The following is a 15,462-nucleotide window of genomic DNA, read 5'->3' on the forward strand; positions in this document are numbered from 1 at the left end:
GTGACTTCAATTGATGTAGCTGCACTCTGAGCTTTGTCTTGGAGTTCCTGTGTTGCTTGTCGCACTGCTGACACACTTCCAAAGAAAATTATTCATTGGCAAGTATGAGTTCTCCTCAATTGTGCCAATTACCATTTTATGGAAAGCCCAAATCATATTCCAGGAGGGCTGTGGCTTTGCCAGCTCACTGGCTTTTGTTGCATTGGTTTTATTTTTCCCAATAATCACCTACTAATAGCCAAAAGACTTTGGAATTCTGAATGGAGTTTCTCTCATTTGATACCCCTTGAAGTAAAGGGTTTTGTGTTTTAAATAAAAATTTAGGTACAGGAACATGTGGCTTGAAGTCATATTATTAATTTTTCTTCTTTAGTTTTAGATTTCTGTATGATAGGTTATTTGGCTTAAAACTAATGTCACGAAAAACTTCTATCTTGTGTCTCAATTGGTAACTATTAACCACATGTACCTATTTAAATTAACTACATTCCAATAAAGTTAAGTATAACTACTTAAATACAAAAAGAATTAATTAATTAATTAATTAAAATCTGTCTCTTCAGTTGTACTTGGTACGTTGAAAGAAGCCCACAGTGGATATCAGATCGAGCAAGCACACATGTCTCATTTCTGTGACTGCAGATAATTTCGTCCCCCTGGTCGCTCTCTCCTGATCAACTGTCTCCTCTGGTTTATCTAGGCCTTGGGCTCTGTCCTTGATCAGCTTATTTCAGTTTTAATAAAAATCTACTAGTTCAGCTTTACAGGTATCTCCTCCCTATCCCACTCACACACACCTAGATACCTGATAAGACTGTTGTCATTTATCTTTCCTAATCTTATCAGTGGACTACCTACTGCAGGAATCCAGTCTAGTCATGCTGGCATTCCCCATTACTCAGAATGCTTCTTGTGGTAACCTTCCTTTTACTCATTCCCGCTCTGCTCTTTGGGTATCTATGCCCACTCGTTCTTGTATTTGGAGTTATTTCTAAGCTCTTTCCGGCAATGCAAGAGTGCCCATTGTAGAAGCCCTCTTGAATAAACTCTTCCTTACCATCTTCAATAATCTTTATTGGAATCACCTTTATTATTACCTTTATATTATAATAATTACCTTTATTATTCTCACTTTTTCCATATATTTTTATTATAATTAATAGAGGGTTACAGTTATATTCACCAGATAGAAGATACATTACTTCATATACATTGATACCCCTTCTCATATTTTTGTGCACATTTCCCTCCCCTCATCTTGTTTTCCCCCTTCCCTTTCCTATTTTAAATAAATAAACGTATATACAATATACCAGATTACAAGGTAAGATACTGTAACAATATGAGAATAACCAAGGGACAACAAAAGAGATGAGAAATAACATAGTATATTAAGAAAAACAATCATGCATTATATAGCTCCTGAGCTCTTGATTTAAGAACTCTTATGACTTAAGGATGAAGAAGGACTGCCTATATCTTTTTTTTTTAACTTACCATCTATTTATTGAACTAAAACAATTTCCCAAGAGGCTATTTAGCTGGAAATACTGTTCAAGGTTTAGGGTTCCTTTCTCTATCACAAGTGTTAGATGGACTCTAGGCCTCCTTGTGCAAAGATGAAATCTTCTTAATAGCCAGGAGCACAGCCAGAGAAATACTTAGTTTAACAGATACAAAGCTGCTCAATGCTCTGAGTGGAACATTAGGTAAATCTGTCATGGGTATGTACTATACATTTGTGTGTGTGTGTGTGTGTTTGTGCGTGCGTGCGTGCGTGTGTGCGTGTGTGTAGGGAGTTCATGGGACTTGAACTCAGCCTGGGCACTATTCCTGAGCTCTTCAGGTCAAGGCTACTGCTCTACCCTTGAGCCAAGCCCCACTTTCCATTTCCTAGAGGTTAATTGGAGATAAGAGTCTCAGGTCCTTTTGTGCCCAGGCTGGCTTTGAACCCTGATCCTCAGCTCTCAGCCTCCTGCGTAGCTAGGATTACAGGTGTGAGCCACTGCACCCCGCAGTGTGCTATACATTTTTACAGAAAAGAATTGCAGAGGGTAATAATGTTATTCAAAGAAAGGGCTCAAACTGGCTGTGAGTGACAGGTTTTAGATAATTCATGGTCTTTCACTCAAAACCCCTCTTCATCCTCTTAGCCTATTTAGTTTGTGGCTTCTTCTAGTAAATGAAATCTTTAGAGGTTCTGCCCTTTGATTTACCTGGATGTTTCTGCCTTTTGAATTTTCATGATTTTTCCCAAATTCACCTTGTTTGAGAGAGCACTTGAAGAGTGTTACTTTTCCATGGCTTCAGTAGTCCAAGGAAAAAGAGTGAATGAATACTATTGCAAACTGAGTACATGGTAACGTGCAGTTTGGAAATGAAGAGAAGAGGGTTCCTTGTGTTGTTGGAAGTTCAGACTCCCTTTGAAGGTGCATTCACTGAAATGAACTGTGAGTGTCGCTGAAAGGAGAAAGGCCATCAGGAAATGTGTTCCATGTGCTGCCTAGGCACAGGAGCCATACAGAAGACTAGAACTCGAAAGGAAGACCAAATGATTAGTCTTAAATTCTCTCTGCCTTGCAGAGAGAAAGTGGGGATAGAGTAGGAAATTTAGAGGAGGGATAATAAAATTATTTGAGGAGGAATCTGTTTGGAATTTGATTTCTTGTGGATATGTCCATCCATATCTGGTTGCCTTTCTATCTTCTTTCTCAGACATGAAGCTTTGGGAATAGATGGGGTTTGCCTTTAGTGGAGTGCAGCTCAATAAAACCTCTTCCATCACCATTAATGTTTAAGTGCCATTTAAGTAAAAGTAATCACCATATTTTAGGGGCATGAGCCTTCACAGCATCAGTTATTGTAAATTCCAGAATTATCCCTTTTTGTAGTTCTTGATTTCCTTGATTTCAGGGCATGTGTTTAAGCAACATTTCACTTTACTAAGGTTTTTTGTTTTTTGTTTTTGTTTTTTTTGTGAGATAGACGGGAAGAATAAGAAAACTTAAAAAGAAGAAGGGGTATCAATGTATGTGAATTAATGCACCGTCTATCTGGCAAATATCATGTAACCCTTCTATTAATTACAATAAAAATATATGAAAAAAGAAAACTTAAAAAGAAAAAGAAATGTACACATCTTTAGAAAAACATCGGAGTGCTGTTTATGCAATGCCATCACTATCTTCTCTTCAAGTTGAAAATTTTTAAATCTAAACCTTGTTGACATTTCTCTAAAATCACTTTGGGCAATTGTGGGTTGTACACATAAAGTGATGTTTTTCTGTCAGAAATCTTTTTAGCACTTTTGTGATTGGCAAGGTAACCCAAAGACATTTTGAAGAATATTGCAATGTTCTTTTTCTACATTTTCACTAGATTATATCCACCCCACCTCTGACACTTATATCTTTCCCATAGATCCTCAACTTAATTATATACCTAAGCCCATGACGGTAATTTTGGAAATTATCAGGAAACCTTGAGTTTAGCACCTGAATACCAGTCTCAAGCATAGCATATCTACCTGGCTTTGTAAACACTGGTTTATTCTGAGAGATTTGGAAAATTCTACTGCCTTTAATTGTACTGATTGGCCTTCAACAGGCATCTTTTGGATATCTCAAGGCTGAAAGAGTTATCTATCCCTTCTCCTTTCACTCTATTTTAGGGTTGAAACTCAAGGCTGAAGAGCTTGCTAAGCTAACCCTATATTACTATCTCCAGTTACCTTTTTTTATGGCTTTTCACCTGTGGTTGTGCCTGAACCACGACCCATCTACTGCAGGTCTCTCCCTGTTGCTGGGATTTTAGTCATATTCCTTCACATCTCCTTTCTCTCTGTGGATATGGGGGCTAGCTGTTTTTCTCTCCAGCCTGGCCCAGAATTGTGGTCTGTCTCCTAGGTAAATAGGGATGGCAGGTTTATGTCTTTGCACTTCAGATGGTTTGAAGAGATCTCATGGAAATTTCTGCCCTAGCTAGCTTGGAACTACAATTCACCAGATCTCATCTTCTCAAGTTGTTAAGATCATAGGCAAGAGCCACTAGCACCTAGCTATTCCCTCTTTAAAAGGACAGATATTTGCATCAATTTTAGTAACTTCACATCCTCACACAGTAACCGAATACTTTCTCTTCCTTTCTGCATATACAGAACCATCTTCAGGGTAATTTCAGATTGAATATTAAGAGCAAAATTCAGGTGAGAGAGGCAACATCAGGGAATATAATTCAGCCAAAGGAATAACATATTTCTTGAAGCTGTCACCTGCTGGTGAGGATATGACACCTGTGGCTCAGCTTGACCCTACCTGGGTTTAATGGGTTTCTTTAGATACTTGAGGAAAGCTAAAATGGGGGCAGGAAAAACACCATGCCTGTTACAAAGAGAAAGTATGCAAAAATCACAAAATTGCTAAACTGAGAATTTTTCTCCCATAAGGTAATTACTTTGGGGGGAAGGTAAGAAACAGATTATTTGACAGATTTCCCAGCTCCATTGTTACTGATGTCACATCTGCTTTTCTCTTCATACATCAGAAAAAAATAAAACAAAAAAGGAAAAATGCCTGCAGACATGAACTTGTTCCAAATTTTATCAAGTGAGCTAGTACTAACCAAACTGAGAAAGAATGGTGGTTTCTAAACTCTCATGATAAAGTTTTCATCAAACATGGAAAAAAGAATAACCAAGTGGTCAGTTTTCATAAATTCAAATGTATCCAATATATCCAGTTTAAAAGACGGTCATATTTTCATTTTGCAATGTTTGTTCTTCGTTGAGACTGGAAGAAATATTTCCATTTTGTCCCTCCTTCCTTTCCTTTTACTTTCCCCTTTTTCCCTCCCTTCCTCCTTCCTTCTCTTCTTTCCTTCTTTTTTTTCTTTTGCCATTAGCAGGGCTTGAACTCAGGGCCTGAGCACTGTCCTTAGGCTTTCTCAAGGCTAGCACTCTACCACTTGAGCCGCAACACCACTTCTGGCTTTTTCTATGTATGTGGTACTGAGGAATCAAACCTGGGTCCCCGTGCCTGCTAGGCAAGCACTCTACCACTAGGCCAAACTCCTGGCTCGTTCTTTCTCTCTCTTTCTCTCTCTCTCTTCCTTCCTTCTTTCCTTCACTTTTCTTTCTCTCTCTCCCTCCTTCCCTCCCCCCTCTCTTCTTACCCTCTGCCTCCCTTCTCCCCTGATCTCTCCAAACAACAAATAGCATTCTCAACAAGTTTCCTTGTTTTATTTTTTATTTTCATTTAATTTCCATTCTTTATGTTACTTTATTTTATTTATTTATTTATTTTTTGTCAGTCATGGGGCTTGAGCTCTAGGCCTGGGCACTGTCTCTGAGCAATTCAGCCCAAGGCTGAAGAAAAAAGTCTCACAGACTTTAGTGCTTGGGCTGGCTTTGAACAGTGATCCTTAGATTTCAGCCACCTGAGTAGCTAGGATTTCAGGCGTGAGTCACAGGCACCCAGCTTTAATTTCCAGTCTGACACTTTTCATCTTTCTTCATTCCCCTCTACTCCCCAACCAAAGCTTTTTTTTTAACTGTTGTTTTTCTAGAGAGAGGATATATTTTGCCTATTTTATCAGATATAAAAGATAAACAATTCTGAAAACATCTTTAAAAAATTTCAAATAAGATGGTTATGAAAAAATCAAGATACATTTGTTAATCATTGGTCTCTTTACCAATGAGATTAACAGAGAAGTGTTTATTTTTTATTATTGCAATTTTATTATATTTAGTTATACACCAGTATTCACTCCCTGACCTATTTTAATGAGATGTTTTCTAAAGACACATACACATATGCATACCACCACAGGAAAAAAGGAAGAGCAGTGAAAGAATTAAAGACAGTTTTTTTCATAGCACAACTATGTCCACCTTACTGTCTACTGCAGCAATATCTACTTATATTTTGATTACAATGTCCTTGGTAGGTTTTTTTTTTCTTCTAAGAACAGTGTGTCCGTCTTTGAAAAATAATAAATCTCCTAAGTAATGCCCATGTAAAAGTAAATCACTTGAAAAGCTGTTGATTATTCTGATTCATTGAGAGGCCCTGACATTCCGTAGACTAAAATGAATGCAGTGTTTGAAAGTCACCTTTCATGACCCTTCAAGGTGTGGTGTGCTTGTTGTTAATACATGACATGTTCACTCAGTGCCAATTGTGCCAGCCATGGTGACTGTCAATTTTCTGAGCTGCAAAGAGGGCCTCAAGATCAATGAAGAAATACTCTGTCAAAGGGAATAAAAAATGGAAATGAGCTACTACCTCTGGGCTCTGATTAAATTAGACATAGAGGTTATGGTTCCTCTTCCTGTAACTTTTGATCAGTATTGTGTGCTTTTTATATCCCGTATTGAACTGATTCAACTAATATTTATTTACCACCTATGAGGTTTAGTGCATTAAGTGCTCTTCCTGATGGCTGTGAGATGGATTGAGGGCCCCAAAAACCTAGAAGGGAGATGCTATATGTGTGGAATTGCCTAAATGTAAGGAATCAGCAGTCTACATTACAAGAGAGATAAAGATAAAGGTATGCTGAGGTTTCAGTGGCGGTAACCATTGGTGTTCTCACTGAAGAAGCAGGAAGATGGTGGAAGTAAAAGAGAACTTGGAGAGTAGGAGCTGACTTTATAGAATTGGGCTGGGGTAGTTCCAGAGGAACTGCACAAACCAGAGATATGAGGTATTCAGATATATGTTACCAAGGGGAAGCTGGCTGGAGTCACAATATACTCGAAGAAGAGTTGGCAGAACATTGTGATGTGGCATGGCATAGTGGCAAGAATCCCTAATTCCACCTAATCAAGAGGTGCATGCATCGTGGCCTGACGTCAGCTTGGGCCACAGCAATTCTACCTAAAAAAAAATATGAAATACAAAAGGGCTAGGGGGGGTCTGGCTTAAGTGGCAGGGTGTCTGCCTAGCTCTCCCAAGGCCTTGAATTCAAACTTAAATACTGGAGGAAATGTTAAAAAGCCTTCTGGCTTGACCTGTAGTCTTAGCTACTCAGAGCAATGAGACTGGAATGATCACAGCTCAAGATCAGCTGGAGGGAAAACAATGAAAAACAAAACAAAGAATAAAGACTGGGTACCGTGACATGTGACAGTCATTCTGGCTACATTGGAAGCATCTATAGGAGGACTGGTGTTCTGGCTAGTGGATCAGAAGGTAAGAACATGTTCAGTAGACTGATGAAAGTAGAAGAATGCTCAAATGATAGAGAACCTGACTAGCGAGAGCAAAGGCTTGATTGACTCCAAATCTCAGCACCAAATATGAAAGACATCAATCACATTGCTAAGGATGACGGCTAAGACAAACTTGGCCTTCAGTCGACAGGACGGGATCTAGAAGCAATTCATGCATTGGATAGCAGAGGGAGTGAAGCAAGGATTCATGCCCTCCATCAAGGGGGAAGACCCGGTGCCCTAGACACTCACCATAGAGTCATGGGGAAGAGAAACTAGGGGCTCAGTATGGAATATTCCAATTCATTGAACACAAGGGATAAAAGCAAGGGGGAGGAGGGAAAAGACATACTGGGGGAAAAATGTGAATTTGATTGAGCCACTTTCCATTTGAAGGGCCCACAGGAATTAGTAAAAGAACAATGAACTGCACACATCAGAAATGAAGATAAAAAATGAAAATGAAACCAGAGCTGGGCACCGGTGGCTCACGCCTGTAATCCTAGCTACCCAGGAAGGCATGAAAGCCCATGAGACTCTTATCGATACTAAATTTAAAAAGGAAGGAAAGAAGGAAGGAAGGAAAGAAAGAAAGGAAAGAAGGAAGGAAGGAAGGAAGGAAGGAAGGAAGGAAGGAAGGAAGGAAGGAAGGAAGGAAGGAAGGAAGGAAGGATGGGGAGATGTGTTTCAAATGGTAGAGCTCAGGGACAGCATCCAGGCCCTGAGTTCAAGCCGCAGGACTGGCACCAAAAATAAATTAAAATTCAGAACAAATACGTCACTTTTATTGGGAATAAGCTGGACAGAGCCCCTCATTGGAATCTCTTTGTTCAAAAGTTCAGCAGCAGGCATGAGAAATGCATAAAAGAGAAGAGAGACAGGCTAGGCTAGATCCCCAGGGAGCAGCTATGCTTTTAACATACAACAGAGAAAGGAAATTCTGCCTCCAGCCAAAAAACCCCTCCACATATTGAGAAGCCATCAAGAAGCAGAGATCTCAAGAGACAAGCAAGCAACAGGGGTAGGGAGATCAGAAAAGCCTGGACCAATCCAGCCCAGGTAATTTTCCGTGAACACAGGAAATTGTGCTTTGCAAAGGAAGAAAGCTCATATCATGGTGGCTAAATGTGTGTTGTCTATCCGAGCAAAGTTCTTCTCATCTTTACTCAAATGTCTTCCCTTCTCAGCCACAGACTCCTAATCATAGAGCAGGATTTGCAGTCTGCAGCTGCACTGCCTAAAATGCTGCTTCTACCCTCCCCACCCCCACACAATGGCTGTCCTTTCCAGGAGCCCCTCCCTGTTTGCTAGGGCTTGTTCCTGGTCTTGACAACTTTGTTTTCCCCAGAAAGTGAACCGTGCTAAGTTCAGGCCCATCAAACGCTGCATGGCAACCAGCTGCTGCAGGCCTGGAACTAAGACTCTGAGATGGGTTCATATCCCAGCCTGCAGATTCTGTTATTCATATGCATTTGTTTTTCAGAAAGGTTGATTTTTTTCCCTCTATGATTCTTAAAGGATCTGTTTTCTTAAAAAAAAAATACCTCACTGGAATAGATTGCATTCTCTTCAAATTACCTTGAGGAGAATCATCTTGATGTGCTTTTCTCTTTTCATGGCATCTCAAAGCCTTTAGATTATAATGGTGCCATATGAGATAGGTCAACAGAGCAATGGAGAAATACTAATTGTGGCACTGTAGTACCCAATTTCCCCTAACAAATATGCATGCCTAGGGAATATATTTCCTCATAATCATATCTTCAGTTATTCTCTCATTTCTGTCTAATAGCACTATAGAGCAGAGATTCCTATTTTCATTTCCCATATGAGGAAGTTAAGGAAGAGAGAATGTAATTTAAAGAAGAGAATCCTGATAACTCCTCAACAAATGTTAGCTGATATTATTATCTCATACTGTAACAAACCCCTTATTACTGATTGGCAATAGACTGGATTTTGTTTTGGATATGTGACAGCTTTTTTTTGTTACCCTGAAATTTGATGATAATACAGAGCTTTCTAAGTAACTGTATTACTAAGAGATACAAGTATTGTGGAGTAAATTTGCTTTCATATCTCCATAGTGCATATCGGGGCCTTACAGGGTTAAATAGCCAATTAGACTGTTGGCCTAGTAGTTAAGAGGCTAGGCTTTTGAGTCTGATTTGAATTTAGGTTCCACCCATGAGTATTCAACTCCATGGCTATGAATTAAGTACCAGATTTATCTTGAGGATTTTTATTTGTTTCATCTTTTTTCCATATATTTTTTATTGTAATTAATAGAAGGATTATGTTATATTCACCAGATAGAAGGTGCATTACTTCACAAACATTGATACCCTTTCTCATGTTTTGTTTTGTTTTTAACTTGCAGGTATATCTAGATCTAGAAAGAGATATCTCTACCGGTGTTTCTGTCTGGACCTAGGGTTCTCTAGCGTCAACATTAAATGACAATGTCACAATAGGCACAGCTCCTTGTCTCTTGGTACCCATCTTCTGTCCTGGGGCCCCACAAGTGACAGCTTGTCCAGTCTGTCATGGGTTGTGTTGTATCCCAATAGCACACAGCTTATGAGAGTATACTGCCTCTCTACACCTATATATAAAGAGTGAGAATTATGCAGAGCTTAATATAAAAGCAGGCAGGTGTGAGCAGTAGGTGAGCTTCCTGATGGACAAACAAATGAAAACAGTACATCAAACTCTATTAATATATAAAGGATTTATAAAGTAGCCAGGCAGTTCTCTGGAACTAGGATCACAAAGCTGCAGGATAGAGTAGAATCTTCTGACTGCAACACCGGTTAGAAATACACAGCTCTTCAGGGAAGTGTGTATGCACACTGCTGTTTGATTAATGGAGACTCTTTAATACTCAACCTGATTAAAATACAATTTTCCACAGGTGTTTGTACAATAACGCTTTATGGGTTGTTTTAATGAAGATTTTAAAAATGATCAAGGACAAATAGGCAAATTGTTCGAATAAGCAGTTTTGCTTTCTAGATTCCTGTAGTGACTGACAACTTTGTAGACCTGGGGAAAGCAGAATCCTGGCCTCTGTGGGTTCAAGCCAGGCTGCCTGTGGGAAATGAGTCTAGAATAATAGCAAAGGAGAGGCAGAGAGATGCAGAGATAGCTGTGCACAAATGCTGCTTCCTATTGAGAACAGCAGCTCGGAGAACCAGCAGCCCTCAAAGGTGGGTGGAGTCTTTTCTCAAGCTTGCCACTTCTGGTGTGCTCTGCAGCCTGGGATGAATGAACTAGGCTGACCTGAGGGCCAGCTCTGCCCAAACAAGTGGGTAACTGCAGGTGCTGTCATTGTATGAATGGTAGAAAATGGGCACTTAGCTCATGTCCAGCCCTGGAAGGATCTGGTGCTTTTCATTAGTCTATCCTATCCCTTACAGTCTCATGGTCACTAGGATAATTTGGTTCAAAATCGTAAGCAAGTCTTGTGATATGATGGTGAGGTATTTGTGAGTGTCAACAGCATGGTTTAGAATCGCTTGTCATGTACTTGCACATACAATGAACTTCATGAGTTATAGCATCCTGTTGCTGAGAGAATCCTCCAGAAGGTAGCAGTATTATTTCCTTATTTGATTGTCAATTGAATTGTAAAAGGTAGGACTTTGGGAGGGTTTAACTCAATTGTAGAGTATGTACTTAACACTAACGTGGCCTTGGCTTTAATTCCCGGTACAAAAGGACAGGGGAGAAAGGAGGGAAGGCGGGAAGGAAGGAAGGAGGGAAGGAAGCAAGGAAAGAAGGAAGGAAGGAAGGAAGGAAGGAAGGAAGGAAGGAAGGAAGGAAGGAAGGAAAGGAGAGAGGGAGGGAGAAAAGAAAGAAGAAAGGGGAAAGGAAAGGAATATTTTCTGAAGGGAGGTTGTTATAACAATTTTGTATATGTTTGTAATTATTTGTTTTACCTTACAACTTTGCCAAGAAGTAATTATTTCCTATTTTCACTTTTTAATGTTATTTCTCTGAGATAATAAGCTCCATGCACATTGTTATTTTCTAGCCTTGAGACTATTGCAGACTATGGCTTTGCTCGAACTCTTCCCCTTGCTGCTTTTGCAAAGTCTGGCCGTCAAGGCCACTTTTCCTGAGGAGTCCATTGCTGAGTTGCCAGTGCATCTGTATCACCATCTTCGCGCCACTGTGGAAGAGGAAAATATTCTCTTCTCACCCCTGAGCATTGCTCTTGGCATGGGAATGATGGAACTCGGGGCTCGCGGGTCTACTCTGCAGGAACTCCGCCACTCCATGGGCTATGACAGCCTGAAAGATGGTAAGTGTCCTAGGTTTTCATTTCTCACCATCACTTGACTTGAATTTAATTTCCACTTTATCTCCAGACACCAGAGGCAGCTGTGTTAGATCAGGATAAGGAAGAACGTGGTAAAGCTGAGAGAAGGATTAGGAAAGAAGGAAAGAGTCAATTCCTGGCTCCAACTCTAAAAGAATGAATTTAAAGGAAATATATCTTTAAAAAAATGGTTGTTTAGGCTGGGTGCCAGTGGCTCCTGCCTCTAATCCTAGCTACTCAGAGGGTTGAGTTTTGAGGATCTTTGTTTGAAGCCAGTTTAGACAGTAAAATCTCTGAGACTCTTATTTCCAAATAACTACCAAAAAGCTGGAAGTGGAGCTATGGCCCAAGTAGTAGATTGATGCCTGAAGAAAAAAAAAAGCTCAGGGACAGTGTCCAGGCCTTTAGATGGAGGCCCAGGGCCAGCCCACACCTAATCTATTATCTGCCCGTATATATATCTATATATTTATCTATCAGTATATGGAGATATATATATGTTTAACCTATGTAGATATAGATATATATCTGTTTAAATAAGCCTCATTCTGATAAAGAGATATAAAATTGGTTCTGTAGTTTCCTGTCTAGTGAGAAGCGCCTGTAGTAATTATCATGTAAGAGAATGACAAACATGATTATAATGACTGCTACATAGTCATTACATTTGAAAGAAGGTAACATGGCTTTCTAAAAATCAGACATTTTGCTTAAAAGTTAACTGCATCCTCATTGTTTAAATGACATCTAAGAAGTTTTTGATTATAAAAATAGTACGTGTTGGGGTTAAATTTCTGTATTTTATCATTATTGTAACATGGTGTAGGGGTTTTACTTTGATGTGTCTACTGTGCATATGAATTAATTTACCAGGAAGTTAAGATCTACAACAATTTCTAATGGATTTGTAGTTATAAATTAGAATTTCCTAAATCTTTAAAGGATTGAAAATGACTAATATGAATAAAATGTAAAGAAGCAATTGAATTTTAAATTAGGTAATTCATGTGAATTCTTGATAGTTGCAAAATAAAATACTAGGAATCTTCTGAAAAAAAAAAAACCCTGAGTACTCTGAAATTTAAAAAACTCAGTACAATATCTACTTTATAAATTCTTTCAAGATAATAACAAAATTAAAAGTAGTATCCTAGCACTGGTAGCTCACACCTATAATCCTAGCACTGGTAGCTCACACCTATAATCCTAGCTACTTGGGGCTGAGAGCTGAAGGTCACTGTTGAAAACAAGCCTGAGCAAGAAAGTCCAGTAAGGCTCTTATCTCTAATTAACCACCAATTGGGACTCAAAGTGGTAGAGGGCTAGCCTTCAACAAAAGAAGCTGAGGGGCAGTGCACAGACCCTGAGCTTGATATCCAAGACTGACAAAAAAATAAATGTAGTCATCACTGGTGATATGGCTAAGTATTACAGTTTTAATCCCAGGGTTTGATTCTTAGCAAAGCAAAAATGTGGAAGGAAGATGGGAAGGAAAAGCTACACATGTTAATTCAAGTGTGTAAAGACAATATAGTCATCGGGGTCTCCTTATGTTGTCAATGTAATAACTCGGCAGCAACTTTTCCTTGGGCCCAGTCTTCCTCTTGTTCCCTGTTTAGTTTTACTGCTTTGAACTCTCATAGCTCTCCCACCACGTTTGTTTCACTAATCTACGTGTCCATTGTCTTTCAGGTGAAGAGCTTTCTTTCTTGAAGGATTTTTCTAACATGGTAACAGCTGAAGAGAATCAATATGTGATGAAAATTGCCAATTCCCTCTTTGTGCAAAACGGGCTCCATGTTAATGAGAACTTTTTACAAATGACGAAAAAATACTTTAATGCAGAAGTAAATCATGTGGACTTCAGCCAAAATGTAGCTGTGGCCGACACCATCAATAAGTGGGTGGAGAATACCACAAATAGTATGTCTTTCTTTCTCTAATATCTTGGTGTTAACCACCTATGACTTTTGAAAGAGCTCATTCACTCTTTTTGCATTTGAAGGTTTGATATTCTTGAATTGAGTGTCTGGTGATGACTTTTGTATATTATGGTCCATTTTAGGAATATCGTTTTTGAATGAACATTGAAGAAAGAAGTTCTCTCTTGGAATGTATAGAATTTTAGCTCTCATCATTGGAAATCTATACATTCTGATTGATGGGTTTTCAGTGTTTCATAGTGCTAATTAGTATGCATATTTTCAACTATTTTAAAAATTAGTTATCATATAGAATAATAATTAGTGACTTTTTAAAATTAACTTTATTTAATTCTTATTTATGTGGCACCAATGGACAAAACCCTGTGCCTCATACATGCCAGGCAAACACTCTACCACTGAGCCAGAGTTAGTGATTCTTTTAATACCATGCCTACAATAGGTTAAAAGAGAGAGATAAAAATTAGAGTTTAAAGGTATTCATTGGCTTTACAGCCAAATTGGTTGAATAAAAGCTTAAAAAAATTGAATGCTTCATTTTTTAATAAGAGTTGACCATTTTAAGGGCAAGTAAGTAGAAAAGAATTTGAATTGAAGGCATGTGTTATCCATTTAATTTCTAATTCATATTTTAAATGTATTTGAGATGAAGATGTTTCATATTTTATCATTTTATTTTCAAGCAAAACAATTGAAGTCAGAATATAAAAACTAAGGCTTTAAAAAATTAGATTAATGTACCTGTTCATTATATGTCAAGAGTCCCCAAATAATGTTAGTTCAATCAGCTAATCACATACCAGATATTCTACAAGTCACATGATACTGAGCCATTTTCTACCTGAAGTGGAGCTAGACTACTAAAATGAGAATACTAATGAGTAACATTTCTTTACAAGCCACAATCTTTGTAATACTGTAGAAATAAAAAAGAAAATTACAATAAAATATGGATTGCACATCTAATAAGGACTTACAGACCAATATTCATAATTTATTTACATTTAATTTTAATTACAAGAAGATACATTAGTTTCCTTTGTGTAATGTTACACCATTTTTGAGCAACTCTAGAACCTGTCAACTCCACAATCATGGTTTCATGTTGACACTTTTAGATGGTTTAAGTACATTTTAAGTATATTCACCTAGACATGATTTACAATGTGACAGTGTATTTTTTCTGTTTGCTTGTTTTTAGATTCCAGTATGAATGTGATCATTTCATATGCGCTTGCATCAATGTGCATTTATCATTCATTACTATGCCTTAGAGATTTTGGATAATGGCACATGCAAATCTACCTCAATATATTTACCATTTAATTTCTTCTTCCTCTTAATATATTTATGCCAAAGCAATAAATTCCTTTGATTTATTAATTTAAAAAGACAAGGTCATAATAAAATACAATCAATTCTTGCATTAGCACCATCAGTTTCCAGTCCTTTCACAGACAACCATTCTGAGCAGTTGCCAGTTATTATGTTGTGACAAACATTACTTTTGGAAAAAAATGAATAAAACATTGCTCAATAAAAAATAAAAATAAATAAAATGAGAATACTGAGCAAATTTTGGCCCCCTGTTTTTCAATTATGAGACTAAATTGTATGACAATGAAATCTATTTCAGTGTTTCCTAGCATTTTTAAAAAATGGAATAATACTCTGTTAAATGTATTGAATAATTAAAATCTATTCATACTCAAAGTCTTTTAAGCACAGTTAGCAAAAAAAACGAAGAACTAAAATCTTTCTGAATAGATTTGAAAGGGAACCTTTCAAAAGATGGCAGATAATGCATAATAAGTTAAACTGGCTTTCATTCATTTGTTTTCATCCATTCAAAAGCAGCTTCAGATTGACAGAAAGAACTCAGTATGCATGGGATGGGAGAGGAGTTTGAATTGGATGACACTTAATCATGTGTACAGTGCAAGAATGAACTTTGAATAGTTGAGTGCTTAGTCTGTGTTAAG

The 15,462-nt window shown here is 38.0% G+C and overlaps 1 protein-coding gene across 4 annotated transcripts in view; it reads left to right on the top strand.

The window, feature by feature from the left end:
- The window catches only part of Serpini1 (serpin family I member 1), a 68,045-nt gene that overhangs the window by 34,874 nt on the left and 17,709 nt on the right, over positions 1-15,462 (top strand). For all 4 annotated transcript variants that reach the window (XM_090338569.1, XM_090338598.1, XM_090338580.1 and 1 more), the window contains exons 2-3: positions 11,250-11,519; positions 13,230-13,460. In XM_090338569.1, the coding sequence (XP_090194695.1) occupies positions 11,270-11,519; positions 13,230-13,460 (481 nt within the window). In that variant the 5' untranslated portion in view covers positions 11,250-11,269. The remainder of the gene's footprint in view (positions 1-11,249; positions 11,520-13,229; positions 13,461-15,462) is intronic.

Source organism: Megascapheus bottae, chromosome 1, assembly GCF_031878675.1.
Source record: "Megascapheus bottae isolate mThoBot1 chromosome 1, mThoBot2.hap1, whole genome shotgun sequence".
Lineage (NCBI taxonomy): Eukaryota > Metazoa > Chordata > Mammalia > Rodentia > Geomyidae > Megascapheus > Megascapheus bottae.